This window comes from Coturnix japonica, chromosome 1, assembly GCF_001577835.2.
Source record: "Coturnix japonica isolate 7356 chromosome 1, Coturnix japonica 2.1, whole genome shotgun sequence".
Classification (NCBI taxonomy): domain Eukaryota; kingdom Metazoa; phylum Chordata; class Aves; order Galliformes; family Phasianidae; genus Coturnix; species Coturnix japonica.
The window spans coordinates 94,786,114-94,802,016 of record NC_029516.1 but is presented as its reverse complement, the minus strand read 5'-3'; the positions used below and the strand labels follow the sequence as shown (position 1 = coordinate 94,802,016).

At 44.2% G+C, this 15,903-nt stretch overlaps 1 protein-coding gene across 5 annotated transcripts in view; it reads right to left on the bottom strand.

Moving 5' to 3' along the window:
- SON (SON DNA and RNA binding protein) overlaps positions 1 to 15,286 on the bottom strand; it is a 36,907-nt gene extending 21,621 nt beyond the window's left edge. Inside the window, exons 1-5 of one of the 5 annotated variants that reach the window (XM_015881770.2) lie at positions 15,004 to 15,284; positions 13,275 to 13,441; positions 7,505 to 10,958; positions 7,239 to 7,322; positions 1,306 to 7,004 (exon numbers count right to left, since the gene is read on the bottom strand). In XM_015881770.2, coding sequence (XP_015737256.1) covers positions 1,306 to 7,004; positions 7,239 to 7,322; positions 7,505 to 10,958; positions 13,275 to 13,441; positions 15,004 to 15,113 — 9,514 coding nt within the window. In that variant the 5' untranslated portion in view covers positions 15,114 to 15,284. The other 4 variants (XM_015881777.2, XM_015881753.2, XM_015881744.2 and 1 more) reach the window with 4 other exon arrangements.
- Between the last annotated feature and the right edge of the window lie 617 nt (positions 15,287 to 15,903).

Here is a 15,903-nt window from a genome sequence, read left to right as displayed (position 1 = left end):
TTATGCTCTGTGAGAATAACTGAAACTTCATCACTCAAGAGCTACACCTTATATTTAAGCAAGTTTACTGTAATTTGGACACATAATAGAGTTTTTCCACAGCTTTTAACCATATTTAATTAATTATCTAAAAGCTGAAAAAATTAAAGAATGTCAACCATCTTTTGTAATATGCCAAAGCTTTTCTCTTTCTTCAAAAATAAAGGCATGACACTAAAGCTGTATGGTATTATGGAAAACGCAAGAGAAAAGACAAAATGATACGCAACACTGCTTTTTAACTTCTACTATCTAGATCCTTCCCCGTATTTCCAAATCCCAAGATGAAGTACATTTTTGCTTTTGCTTTTGTAGGCTTATGGCTACAAAGCTCATAGAACATTAAATATTTTTACATAGCATGAGAAAAAGAACTGAAACAAATCTTGGTCTAATACTGATTTTCCACCAACATTCAACACCATGGATTCTAGCAGCCTGAAGCCTCATCTGCAAGTAAACATCAATCTAAAAACCTACTGGATGGCCATAACTGACAAGTGAATCTGAACTACACAAACTACACTGCTAAAGAGCTGAGAGTATAATTCAGTACATGAACCTAGCTAGGAGTATCTGAAAATTCAGTTTTGTTATAAATAATCACAGAAAATGTAATCTCATCTAAAGATTCCAAGAAAAATTAAAAGGAAAAAAAAAAAAAAAAAAAAAAAAAAAAAAAAAAAATCTTTTTGAAGCCCACAGAGTTGCGCAGTACAGACCATCAAACCTCCTATCACATACTTGACTAATAGTTCAACAGTGTCCCCCTTAATACAGCAAAGCTTTTGAATAACAAACATGAAAGTAGAAACAAAATAAATAAATAAATAAATAAATAACAGGAAAAACAAGAGTTATAGTTAATAACAGAACTAAAACTTCTCTAACTGGCACTTACTGTCACATGTTCTTTCAGCTAGTTCTCAGGAAAACCAGAAGCCCCCAACTTTCTTACAGACTTCTAGGCTTTTACTAAACAGTTAAAATGAAATGTGTTCCCTAAGATGACAACAGAGTACCTCTGAGTAAACACATTAAAGCTAAATGTATGTCCTTGGCTTTAAATGCACTTTCATCCAAACGGATGGCACAAATACAGCTCCACGATAAAAATTACCTCACTGATCATCACTGCTTAAAAATGCAGCAAATGACTTCAAGAAATTCCTTATGGACGCTACAAAAAATGTTCAAATTCAGACTATTTAAACAAACACAAAATTATTCAGCCACAAATTCACCAGAAATAAAACTTTCACTTACCCAAGTCTGTAAGGCGTTTTGGTGACCTGCTTGAGAATCTTTCTGATGATCTGGACCTTCGACGATCAGGTGATCTGCTGTAACCTCTTCTTCTCCCTGAAGACCTTGATCGCCGCAGTCGAATTGGTGATCTACTAGAGCTCCGCCTTCTTCCTCTTGACCTCGATCGCCTTTGACGAAGAGGTGTTCGACTCCTGCTCCGTAATCTCAGTGATATCCTTCGATCTCTTGAATCTGATCTTCTTCTTCTTCTATCAGCAGATCTTGATCTATTTCTCTGAGATCTTCTGCGCCTGTCTCTCGATAAAGAACGCCGCCTTCTTGATGCTGACCTTGATCTACTTCTTCTTCTGTGCCTTGAACGTGACAATGAGCTAGATCGAGAACGACGATTAGATTTTGATCTTGATGCTCTTCTACGTGTTGCTGATCTGGAGCGATTCCGTCTAGAGCGAGAGTCTGCATCATATCTCTGGGATCTGCGCTGAGAAGACCTGGACCGTCTGCTTCTAGATCTCCGCAAAGACTCTTTGTCTGCTGTTTTGTCAACAGATTTTGATCGACTCCTTTGGCGAGCAGTGGACCTGGAACGTCTACGTCTAGATCTCCGTGAAGACTCTTTATCTGCTGTTTTTTCAACAGATGGTGACCGACTCATTTGTCGAGCAGCAGACCTGGAGCGTCTATGTCTAGATCTCCGTGAAGACTCTTTGTCTGCTGCTTTTTCAACAGACGTGGACCTGGAGCGTCTATGCCTAGACCTCCGTGAAGATTCTTCATCTGCTGTTTTGTCAACAGATGGGGATCGACTCATTTGGTGAGTAGGAGATTTTGAGGGTCTACTTCTAGACCTTTGTGAAGACTCTCTGTCAGACATTTTTTCAGCAGATTCAGATCCAGATTTCTCACGTTCAGAAGACTCAGATCGCCTGCTTTCAGTCATAAAAGAAGAGTCCTGTCCCTCTGACTTCTCAAGTATGGAAGGTGACCCCTCATGTTTATCTTCAGCAGCCAAAGGTGGCTCCATATCCTCAACTTCTTCACCAGTGGTAGACCTTGATTCACGGTCATCTGATGATGTTGAATCTCTTCGTTCAGCTGTCAAAGAGGGTTCCACATCTTCTCCTTCTTCACCAATAGTAGACCTCGATTCACGTCCATCAGGGGATGTGGAACGTCTATGTTCAGTTGTCAAAGACAGTTCCATATCCTCTGCTTCTTCACCAGTGGTAGACCTTGAATCTTGATCATCAGAGGATGTGGAGTCTCTACATTCAGCTGTCAAGGAGGGTTCCACATCCTCCACATCTTCACCAGTGGTAGACCTCGATTCACGTTCATCTGAAGATGTGGAGTGCCTCCGCTCAGCTGTCAAGGACGGCTCTTGGTCTTCTGCTTCTTCACCAGTGGTTGACCTTGACTCATGTCCATCAGGAGACGCAGAACGTCCACGTTCAGCTGCTAAGGGCTCCAAATCCTCTACTTCTTCACCAGCAGTAGACCTCGAATCACGTTCATCAGAAGACACAGAATCTCTACGTTCAGCAGCCAAGGAGGTCTCATGGTCCTCTGCTTCTTCACCAATGGAGGACCTTGATTCACACTCATCAGAGGATGTGGAATCTCTTCTTTCACCTGTCAAGGAGGGTTCCGCATCCTCTGCTTCTTCCCCAGCAGTTGACCTTGAATCATGCTCATCAGAAGAAATGGAGGATCTACGTTCCATTGTTAGAAGCTGTTCTGAATACTCCCCCTCTTCACCAACACTAGATCTTGACTCATGCTCATCAGGAGATGTGGAACGCCTATGTTCAGATGTCAAAGAGGGCTCCCGCTCATCTAGTTCTTCATCTATGACAGATTTCTCATTATGTCCCTCAGGGGTAACAGATCGTCCACGTTCAAAATTAGCAGAGGACTCTAAACCATCCTCCTCCATGGGAGATTTCACCTCACAGCTCTCATGATATGGGGACATGGAATGCCTACATTCATATGTCAAAGAAGGCTCTAGATCACCATTTTCTTCACCTGGAACAGATTTCACACTGTTGCCACCAGGGGACATGGAGCATCCACTTTCAGGCATTAAAGATGCTGCATCATCCACTTTTTCAAAAGGGATGGATTTCAAGTCATTGCCATCTGGGGACACGGAGCCTCTATCATTTAATGTTAAAGGTTCAGAATCACCTGTTTGTCCAGAAGTGAGGAATCTTAACTCCTGACTATCAGGGGATGCTGTATGTTCAGTTTCAGATGTCGGGGAAAGCTCCTGAACATCTACTTTTTGAATAGTGGTGAATCTTACCTCCTGGCTCTTGAAAGACAAGTAATGGTCATGTTCAGAAGTCAAAGAAGAATCTATAACTTCTGTTTTATCGCCATGAGTCGATCTTGATTCATATCCTTCAAAGGCCACTGCATGTTCATTCTCATATGTTAGAGAAGGTTCCTCACTCTCTACTTTTTCAGCAGGGCTAGAATGCAGCTCCTGAACTTCAGGGGACGTGGCACATTCACCCTCAGACATCAGAGACAACTCTTGTACCGCTGTTTTTCCAGCAGCAGTAGAATGCACCTCCTGGTCATCAGTGGACGTTGAACTTTCACTTTCAGATGTTTCAGGAGGTTCCCTTGTTTCCTCTTTTTCAACAGGACTGGATCTCAAATCATGACATTCAGGAGATATGTCATATTCATTTTCAGAGAACACAGAACACTCCTGCACTTCTGTTTTTTCAGCAAGAGGAGATGACAACTCCTGCCCTCTGGGGACCACAACGTATCCTCTGCATGATATTGCAGGAGGCTCCTGCACAATTTCAGCAGAAACAGCTGTCATATTCTGGCCCTCAAGAGATGCAGCATATTCATTTTCAGACATCAAAGAATGCATCTGTACCTCTGTTTTTTCAGCAGGCAAAGTCTGTGATTCCTGGTCTCCAGAGTACACAGCACATTTGCTGTCAGGTACTACAGAAGGTTCCTGCATCCCTACCTTCTCAGGAGAGCTAGCTCTCAACTCCTGGCACTTCCAGGATACAGTATATTCATTTACAGACATTAGAGCAGGCTCTTGCACTTCAGTATTTGCAGATGACAGCAATTCCTGGCTCTCAAGAGACACTGAACATCTTTCTTCAGGAATCAGATAGAGTTCCTGTACCTCTGTTTTTTCAGCAGGGGTTGACATCAACTCTGGATGAGGAAGGCCCACTGTGTATTCATTTCCAGGCATCTGTGAAGGATCCTCTACATCAGCTTTCTTGAAAGGAGTGAACGTCAACTCATGATCACCGGAAGAAATAGAATGTCTATTGTCTATCAGAGGCTGCTCCTCCTGCACCTGTATTTCTTTACCAAAGGGAGATCTCAATTGATGTTCATCAGGGGATGCAATGCATTTCTGCTCAGAGGGCAAGGATGACACCTGCACTTCTACATTTTCAGTTTGAGTAGCTCTCACTTCATGACTATCAGGTAACACGAAAAGCCCGCCTTCAGATGTTTGACAAGGCACTGTGGTCTCTAACTTTTCAGCATATGTGCTTACTGATTCCACAGTATCCACACCTTTCGTTTTCTCAAAGTAACTGTATTCTGACTCACGGTCATGATGGGACAAAGAAATTCCACTTTTAGACAAAGCTGATTCTGTAGCCTCTATTTTTCCAGCAGGCAGATGTCTTGATTCATGCATTTCAGAAGTCTCAAAGCAGCCAACTCCAAGTACTTGTGAAGACGCTGAACCATCTAAATCTCTGTCGACAGTTGAACCGGACTCATGAGCTTCAGAAGACTGGCAGTTTTGGCCTCCAGTAGTTAGAAAAACTTCCTGCATTTTTGCAGAAGATGAAATTGAAATGTGGTCAACTGTGATCTCAACAGGACCACACACTGATGTCAGAGAAGCACTAGGAGCCTTTACTTTTTCAACAGGTGACTCTAAGGACGTACCTTCAGACATCAATGGAAGCTCCTTTATTTGTGTAACAAAGCTGGATCCCAATTCAGGCCTGTCAGGAGTCCTTAAGCATACACTATCAGAAACCAGAGAAGGCACCTCCATCTGGCCCTGTGCAACTTGTAAGGAGATTGACTCATGGGCATCAAGGAACTCAGATCTTGTTACTTCAGGTGCTAAAAAAGGTTTTTGAACTTCTGCTGTTTCACAAGACAGTGATCTTGACTCAGTGCTGTCAGCCAGTTCAGAAGATCCACTTTGAGGCACTTGCAAAAACTCCTGGGGCTCTGCATTTTCAGCGGGAATGTGCCTCAATTCATGACCATCAGAAAGTACACTTCCAGGTATCACTGAAAATTCTTGAATCTCTGTGTTTCCCAAGGACATGGAGGCTGACTTGTAATCATCAGCAGATATGGAGCATCCACTCTCATTTGTCAAAAGAGGCTGTGGACCCTCTATTTCTTTCAGAGACATAGATCTTGACTCATCTTGATAGGATATGGAGAGATTAGATTCTGTCACTGAAGTAATCTCTGGATCTCTCTTTTCAACAGACGAAGATACTGAACAGGATGCTGAGAATGTAAGTTCATTAAGAGATGAAGATTCCAGAGGTACGTTTTTATCCACTGGCATGGATCCTAAGTCAGAGCCATAGAGAGTGGCTGACCCATTTTCAGAGGTCACAGACACCTGTGCTTTTTCCACAGACACAGAACACTGTTCTTGATCATTTGAGGTTTTGGAGCTATCAAGTTCAGGTGTTGCTGAAGGCTGTGGACTATCCATTTTTTCAATAGATGAGCTTGTCTCAAGACTCTCAGCAGTTTTGGAAAATCCACTTCCAGATGGTGGTGGCAGCTCTGGGCCATTTATTCCTTCAAGAGACAAAGGTACTGACATGGGACCATTAGAGGATTTGGAGGAGCTGATTTCACTTGTGACAGGTTCAGAACCATCTACTTTTTCCTGTTCAGAAGAGTCTGTCTGTTTTCTACTGCACTTTGCTGAGGCTAACTTACTTGTTCTTTTTTCTACAGATTTTGACCTTGATTTAAGACTGTCAGAGGATTTTGAACGCTTCCGTTTTGATTTCTTTGAAGATTCTTTGCGTTTTTTTTCTACAGACCTAGACCTAGATTTGTAACGCTCAGAAGACTTTGAGCGACGACGCTTAGATTTTCGCGATGACTCTTTCTTTTTTTCTGCTGACTTGGATCTAGATTTATAACGGTCAGATGACTTTGAGCGCTGACGTTTTGATTTCCGTGATGACTGCTTTCGATCTCTTTTTTCTACTGATCTGGACCTAGACTTGTAACGATCAGAGGACTTGGAGCGCCGACGTTTAGATCTCCGCAAAGATGCCTTCCGACCCCTCTTCTCTACAGATCTAGACCTAGATTTTGAACGATCAGAGGAACCAGACCCTCTATTTCTAAATCTCCATGAATATTCTTTACCTCCCCTCTTTTCTGATGACCTGGATCTAGACTTAGAACGGTCAGATGACCTGGAACGTCTGCGTCGGGATCTCCAGGAGGACAATCTGCTTCCTCTCTTTTCCACTGATGGCGATTTAGACCTGTAACGGTCAGAAGACCTGGATCGTCTGCGTCCAGATCTTCGGGTCTTTTCCACTGACCTGGACTTAGACCTGTAGCGATCAGATGACCTGGAACGTCTGCGTCCAGACCTTCGGGTCTTTTCCACTGACCTGGACTTAGACCTGTAGCGATCAGATGACCTGGAACGTCTGCGTCCGGACCTTCGGGTCTTTTCCACTGACCTGGACTTAGATCTGTAGCGATCAGAAGACCTGGAACGTCCACGCCTGGACCTTCGGGAGGACAGCCTGCTCTCTCTCTTCTCTGCTGATCTGGACTTAGATCTGTAGCGATCAGAAGACCTGGAACGTCTGCGCCTGGACCTTCGGGAAGATAACCTGCTTTCTCTCTTAGACCGGTAGCGGTCAGATGACCTGGAACGTCTGCGTCTGGACCTTCGGGAAGACACTCTTCTCTCCCTCTTCTCCACAGACTGGGATCTAGNTCCACAGATCTGGATTTAGATCTGTAGCGGTCAGATGACCTGGAACGGCCACGTCCAGACCTTCTTGTCTTTTCCACTGACCTGGACTTAGACCGGTAGCGGTCAGATGACCTGGAACGTCTGCGTCTGGACCTTCGGGAAGACACTCTTCTCTCCCTCTTCTCCACAGACTGGGATCTAGATCTGGAATGCTTTTTTCTGGAATCTGAATAATTTCTGCTCCTAGATCGTGCTCTCTTAGAGGTCAAACGCCTTGAAGTAGAACGGGACCTTGATTTTTTTTTCCGCTTCCTAGACCTTGACTGGGACTTAGACCGACTCCGTTTTTGTTTCTTTGCATCATGTTTACTCTTTTCACTGCTTCTATGGCTGCTTTTTTCAACTTTCTCAAGTCTCATTAAAGTCTCCCTCATTCGTGCTGCCACATCAGGTTGCACATCAGATGTTTCTGAATCTCTTGCCTCAGATGCCTCTTCTGCAGTCACTTCTTTGTCAGCCTCCGCTTGTGGAATGCCTTCCAACTGGTTTGCATCTTCCACAAGTACCGGAACTCCTTCTGTAACAGCCTCAGATACTGGAGCTGCTTCCAAATCTTTTGTGTCTGCCTCCACTTCAACTGCGTCTGCATCTTTCAGCTCTACAATAGTCTCAGAAATATGAGTTGCTTCCAAACCTTTTGTTTCTGCTACGCAGCTTGGAGGAGCTTCTAAGTGTTCTACATCCCTGGTTATTTCAGATTCAGGGATCCCTGTTGAATCTTTCACATTTGCAGCATGCGAAGAACTAAAAATTGTTTCTGAAGGTACCCCAGATTCCGTTGCAACCTCCCTATCACTTAGTGCTATGAAAGGCTCTGATGGTAGTGCTTTCTCCAAATCTTTCTTTTCAGCAATCATCTCAGATTCCAGAGACAGGCTGGGAATGCTCGTATCTTCCATTTGTTGATGCTGCTCCCCTTCTGAATACTGTACTTTTGCAACAACTTCACTTCCCAGCACTGTCTCCAAATCTCTTGTATCCTCCACTTTTGGAACTGCTTCAGAAGATTTCATTTCAGCAGCAACCCAGATTTCTGCAGCCTCTTTATGTTTCCATTCTGCAGTAGGTTTGGCTTCTAAAACAGTTTGCGCATGCTCTTGCATTTCAGTGTGCAAATATTGTGGAAGAGATTCTGTATGTTGTTCTGTTACAGTGAATGCTTCTGTAGCATCCTCTAAAACATCAGTCTCTGCCATCTTTCCATGTTTTGGAGAAGTTTCTACATCTTGGATGTCCGTGCATACTTCAGGTTCTCTGACTGTTTCAGAACCTTTCATTCCTGCTGCTGCAGACTCTTCCATACTTTCCAACCTCACTTCTCCAGCTTCTGATGCTTTCATCCCTTTCTCAATTACTGAAGCTTCTTTCAAACCTTTTACATCAATCACAGATGAAAACTCTGTTTTTTCTCTGTCTGTCCTCTCTGTTGAAAATATACCAGATTGCAAAGTTTCTTTCAAGTTTCTCATTTCCATCGCTGTTTCTTCTGCTCTTGGGAAAGATTCTAACATTGCTTCTGAATTTCCTACTACTTGTTCCCGCAAAAGTCCTGGAGTAGTTTTAGAAAACTCTACTGTTTCAATTTTGTTTGTCTTACTTCCAGTCCCATACTCTGCTGTTGTTCCTAACTCCTCCAAGCATACAGGTTTTGAATTTGTGTCTGAAGTTTTCACTGTCACTGTTTGCACAGGTTCTACTGTTTCTCTGTTCCTTACTTTTGCTTTGTTCAGATCTCCCACCTCAGATATCAGTGTTGTCCCCCAGTCTTGCATTTCTGTCCTTGTTTCAGACCCCACAGTCATTTCCAAATTTTTCATCTCTGTTAGGTGTGAAGATTCTGAACTTGTTTTGGCACCACTTGCTTCTGCAACTGCCTTAACTTCTGACAAGTTCTCCAAACCTTTCACTCCTGCAATGGTGGAACTTCTAGCTACTTCAGAATCCTTTCTCTCTTGTGGGGTTGTCTTCAACCCTCTCATACCTGCCATGATCTCAGGCTGAGAGACTACACAACTCTCTGTTTCATTTGCAAAAAAAGGTACTGCAGCTGTTTCCATGTGCGCTGTTTCTCTTTCTGCTGTTGTTTTCAAATGCATCATCTCTGCCAGTGCCTCAGGCACCACAACTGGTTCCATACTGCCACTAGAAAGTTTTTCTGAAGCTTTCATGCTTTCCATTTGCAAAGACAGTTTAGTCGCTCTTTCCATGTCTTCTTTCTGCAAAGACTGAGGAGTTGCTTCCAAACCTCTCAAAATATTACTGTTTTCCAATTGCAGAGCAGCTGGAACTGTTTGGGCAACAAGAGTCTGGACAACATGTTCTGATGTTGTTTGTAAACCTTTTGCTTCTGCAACAACACTCATGTCTGTCAAGCTTTGCTTTTCTTTTAAGAATGTACATTGCAGTAACGCTTCTGGTTCAATATCCTTCACTTCAACAGTCCCTGGTGCCAGGGGTGTTTTGGCACTTACAATATGCGCCTGGGTCACAGCAGTTTCTGCAGGTACTTTAAAAGAATGTTGCAAAGCAGTATCTGGGTCCACTTCTTTGTTTTTCAAATCTCCCATCATAACTACAGATTCTGAGGCTGCCTTCAAGACACCTGAACCCTCCATGGAGCTGCACTGTGTCGCTCTTAAATTACAAGATAAAACTGGTAATTCAGCTGCTCCTGGAATTCTCACTTCTCCCACGGCCATAGACATGTCATTTACCTTCACAGTATTCAGATCTGCCTGATTTGCAGGTTTAGGAATTGCCATCACACTGCTTGCCAAGCACATATATCCTGAAGTTGTTTCTAAGTCTTTTGAGCTTCCCACTGCCACAGACTTCAGAGATGTATCTGAATGTGTCGATACCTCCACGGTACTAGATGACAAACTTGTATCCAAGGTTTTTACTTCTGAAGGTAAAATTAATTTCTGAAGTTCAGATTTATTGGCAACTCCAGATGGGATGCTAGTTGAAGCAACACTTCCAGTAACAAAAAAATCACCCTTTTCGCTCACATTGACAGCTACAGGATAAATATTTTCATGAGCCGGTTTAATTTGTTCTTCTCTAGTGCAAATTTGAGTTTGAGTCATACTAGCATTTTGTTGAACAGTAAACTGGCTGCCTTCTAAATTAAACTGAGGATCTGTTGCGCATAATGTCCCCTTCTCAGTTTCAAGATTTTCCATACATGGCTGAGAATCAGTTCTCAACTGAGAAGCAAGTCCTAAAGCTTGTCTATCAGGCTCCACATTTGCCTGTAAGGACAGTTCTTCTGGCTGTGTATGGACAGCCAGATTTGCATCTCCAAACCCCCCATGCTGCACAGTCAGTGCGGCGCTTGATTTCTCTGGAATCAAGTGAGAAGCAGGCTGCAAGTCTGCATGTTCTCCAGGACGTGCACTCAACTTTGCCTCCTTTGGTTGCTTTTTATGCTTTTTCTCTTTCTTCCTTTTCTTCTTCTTTTTCTTCTTCTTCTTGCTTTTGTGCTTTTTGTTTTTCTTTGATTTTTTTCTGGGAATTTCATCTTCACCTTCAGCAGTACAGCTCCTTTTAGTAGACTGAGTGCTATTGCTCACAGTAGTTTTGTCTACATCTAGAAAAAAAATGATATTTTCCCTATGAGTATTATTAAAAGTTATTTTAGACACGTAATCAAACATTTGGAAAAGGCACAAAACAATTTAAACTTGACACGCATGCCTTCCTCACTAAACTATCAGACACCACCAACAGACATTCCTTCTTCTGCCCTCTTGCACTGTAAAAATAAATAAATCTCCTTTCAAAAAAGTTTTCAACTCTTCAAACAATTAACCATTTCTTCCTGATAACACAGTTCCACTGGGAACATGACTCATTCCAACAAGTAGTTTTATTTTTCTTAACCTATATACAGCACATCAATACAATCTCCCAGGAGGCAGAAGACATGTTTTTAAACTACATCAAGCTAGAGATGAAAATAAAAAGAACTCTAATTTTCCATACAAATTACTTAAGTGGTGGCATGCTTAGTGCAGAAAATGCGGCCTGCCAAGTACCTCCTAGTTTGCTTTACAAAGTCTTACTCGCAAAACTTCTGAGTGAGTTCAGTACTACAGGAATATTTACTAATTACATACCTCACTGATCAGTAGAGTTCTTTAAATGTCTTTGACAAAACAGCATCTACTTCCTCAATTCACAACAGGCTTTAAGATACTGTGAAGAAGCTTAGAGCTGACTGCAGCAGCTATGTTAGGTTCTTACTCTTCTCTCATTTTCATGAGAAAGATACTTCTTTAATTGGTAAATTGCCAGTCTTTGTTACGCATTAGCTATATATTCAAGTCTACTTGTATATCATCTTAAATAATTATATTTTAGTAGGAAGTGCAGAAATGAGCTTTCCAATTAATGTCTGTGATTAGAATGGCTACTCTTTTCAAGTAAATAATACAAAACATTCAAAAATTGTTGGCAACTGCACTTAACCAATATGACTAAGATCCCATAAATACATCTTAGGTAGCTTTAAAACACCCCTACTTTTAAATAAAAAATACATTATTTTTTTTTTTAATATTTCCAAAAACATTGCTGAGAGTGCATTTGAAGATTTTAACAAAACAGCTAAACAAACTTCTGCACAGCACTTTCAGACAATTCCTGTTAACTAAAAGCAACATTAACTGCAGGAACCTTAGACTATCAACTTCAAGATTAATACATCTAATTTATGTAATAACATGTTAGCTTGCCTCACTCTTCTACAGCAAAACAACAAAACCTTAGATTAAGTTTATCAACTTCAAGATTAATACAGCTCACTTATTTAACACCATGTTAGCTTACCTCACGTTTCTACAGCAGAACAACAACACAAATAAAACAGATACCAACCTAAGTGCTACTTGTATAATATAGCTCTGTAAGAATATTAAAAATGTTCCAGGTAGACAAACCACCGTACATATAAGGAAAGAGGTAATGTCAAAATGTTGTAAATAACATTTTTGAAATAAACGTTTTCTGTCACTATTTTCTATGCTGCCGCTTACGAACTCAGTCTGGAACTATACTTACCAAGTACCCTCTACGTTTTAAATTAAAAACAAAACAAAACAAAACACAAAAAAAAGGCAAAAAACAAACAAGAGGGAAAAAAAAAACCACCCACAAGTGCAATAATTACACCTTTTCTGTGTCTGTCTTGATTTGGAAATTCTAAGAGACCAATCTCATCAGAAGGGATACTCAAAGCTAACTTTTCTGAATAATAAATCCAGTAACTTACTGATGTACAAAACTGCTACTTAACTTTTTCTTAACATTTGGAATACTGCAATTTGAGTACCTACGAATTAAAGGTAAGTGCCTTATTTAGTTTAAAACAACAAGCATCTTACTCTGACAGAACATTTAATCAATCATATACTTCTGAATTCTAATATATCACTATCAGAAATAAACCCACATACCAATCTAAAATAACACAACAAAGAGTCCTTCTGTCCACATCAATACAAGCTTTCTTAGTAAGAACAACATATCAAGACCCCAAAGCAGCTATATTAAAAATAGAGCATAAAACACAGTATACCAAAAAACAGGTTTTTCTCTATACATCTTTTCCTTGGCAATATTACTATTTTGTTGCTACTGTAATGGATAAAAAAGAAAAATAATATTTTTACACTAGATAATGCTTTCATAATTTTTAATTTTTCATCTCTGCTTAGTTATGGTTGTAAATCACAGCAGACAAAAAAAATACTTAACAAACATTACAATAAACACACAACTTGCTAGATTAAGCTTGATGAGAGAAGCAGTATTGAAAAGTACTTTTTTGTCCCTGTAAAAATGACTTAAGAACTACGACAATCTTCTTAACAAGAACGTATTTGCCAAATGTGTTTTCATTTACCTGATTTGCTCTGCAGTTCTGTATCAAGGGCTCCAGAGAGCACTTCCTCTATTTTCTGCACTATCTGATCATTCTGACGACTCCCAGCACCAGCAACAGTGTCATCTGAAGGGTTGGCTTGCTCAGCTGGGATCGTGTCACCATTGGGCTGGCCTTCTACCTTTCCACTAACCAAAAAAAATATCAACATAATACAAGCAGTTTTGAGCCTTTTTCGACCTTTAAATTCACACACATTTATAACACTGAGCCCTTCAATGTAACATTTTATCCTCCTGAAAATGCCACACTTTTAATGAAACACCTCCTTTTCAATTAACTTTCAACAGAACAACTTGTGATAACTCAATACAAGGCACAAGAGAGCAAAACGTGTCCTCTAATGTGTAAGTCCCCATGCTTTATGTTGGAAGTTAAACATGCCCCTCAGCTTCCTTCACAAAGTAAGTAATCATCACACAATCTTTTCTAACATATTTTGCTTGCTTTCCAAGATAAAGCTGTGAAAAACAATGGGGTAAAGTTAAAAAGAATAAGACCAGCAAGACAAACCGAACGACCCATACTCATCCTTTCCCCTCTGTCCACAAACATGAGGAAAACACGGAAATCCCGTCGGTGAAAACAGAATAAAAAAGATACCGCACGCCCACCCACCTGCCCCTTATACCCTCAGGCTCTTTACGCTGAAGGCGTTCGCAAGGCCGCCACCCCCTGTGGCCTCGGCCACGTCGCAGCTAATACGACCCGTCTAAGCCCCAGGTCCGTTCCGCCTCACGCCGTCCCGAGGCGGAGCCCGCGCCCCGCTCAGCCCTCCTTCCTTCCCCTCCTTCCTCCCGCGCCCTAGGCCCAGGCCGCTCCTCTTTCCCCACCGCGGCTCGTTACCCGCCGTGCTGCTGCTGCTGCTCTTCCTGGATCTCCCGGAATTTGTTAACCACGAAAGAGCGAAAGATCTGCTCGATATTAGTCGCCATGACAGCGTTACCCCGCCGGCCCCCCCCCCAAAGCGCCGCTCCTTCCTGCCGAGAAGCGAGGCCTCCCCTATCCCACAATGCACCGCGGCAGCGGGCGGACGACAGCCGTGCTGACGTACTGGCCGTAAGCCCTCACGCTATTGGCTGCCGTCACGGCGCGGCGTAACGCAATAGTGGGCGGGTAGCAGCGGGCGCTCGCAGGGCCGCTCTAGCACTCAGCGACAGCCATAGAGTGGCAGCCCTGGATGACTTCCGGTGGGGGGGGGGGCGCGCTGTCTCGTGTCTCAGTGAAGCCCGTGGCTCCCCCTCCCCCCGGCGGTAGCGCGCCGCCATGTTGGTGCACTCACCCTGCCCCCCCCGGCCCGCCAACAGTCCCCCTTCTCGACCCCATCCACAAGCACAGCCCCGCCGAGCGGTCGCGGCCCTGCCCTGCCCTCCAACAACGGCCATAACGAATAAAACCGTTAACCGTGGCTACGCAGAACTCATCCGTACACAAAACACACGCGCACCCCCCGCCGCCCGCTGCCGGCCTCTGGCAGCCCGCGAACCGCAACGCCGCGCCTCGGCCGCCGGGGAGAGCGGCAAGGAGGGGGGGCGGATGGCTCCGTGATGGCCGCCCTACAGGCCCCCCTCGCGCCGCACACCCCCCCCATCACACACACACACCACCCTCCCCGCGCGCTCCCCCCGTCGCGATGGCGGTCGCCTCCGGGTGCCAGAGCCGGCCGGGCCTCCGCGGGACAGCCACTCACCTCGCCGAGTGCCCGAGCGGCGGCGGCGTTGGGGCCATGGTGGGCTGAGGCGTGTGGCTGTGCGTGCCGGCGGGCTCGGGGCCCGTGGGGGTGGGTGGGAGCGATGCCATTGGTCTCCATGGAGCGGGGCCAAGCCCCGCGCCTCCGCCGCCCCGTGTGTAGCGCGCAGGCAGCGCCTAGCAGGGGGGCCTGCCCGCGCACGAGTGCTGCATCACAGGGCCCGGCAACGCGCTGCCCTCACACAGCGAACGGCTCCATGCGAAAGGCGCCCTCCCCCGCCGCCGCCGGGCCGGGCAGCTCGGCTGTGACACGCACATGTGCTACGGGGGATGGCGGCGGGGCCGGGCGGGAGCCCCGCGGGATGGGGGAGAAAAGAACAAAGAAAGAGAGGGGATGTTAGGGGGAAGTTCTTCACTAGGAGAGTGGTTAGGCCCTGGAACAGGCTGCCCAGGGAGGTTGTGGATGCCCCGTCCTTGGAGGTGTTCAAGGCCAGGTTGGACGGGGCCCTGGGCAACCTGATCTAGTAAAGGTGTATGTTTGGTGGCCCTGCCAGGCAGGGGGGTTGGAACTACATGATCCTTGAGGTCCCTTCCAACCCGGGTCATTCTGTGATTCTGTGAATGAATGCCCCCTTCGCTGTGAGTACCGAGCACATGAAAGTTGTGTCTCCTCTCAGGTGTTTTGCTGGTGTCCAGACCAGGGGTTCTGGGGGTGTCCCCATGCCTCTCACAGAGCAATTCTACTGTATACGTGTGTACAAATTCTACTTTGCTATTCTCAGCCCTGGAAGACCCCCACCATTTCACCTTCACCCCTCCCCTCCCCCCCATAGGTTTTCCTCTCATCCCTGAAGTAGTAACTGAGGAGGTTAGTTAACAGTTTAATAATAAAACCCTTTAA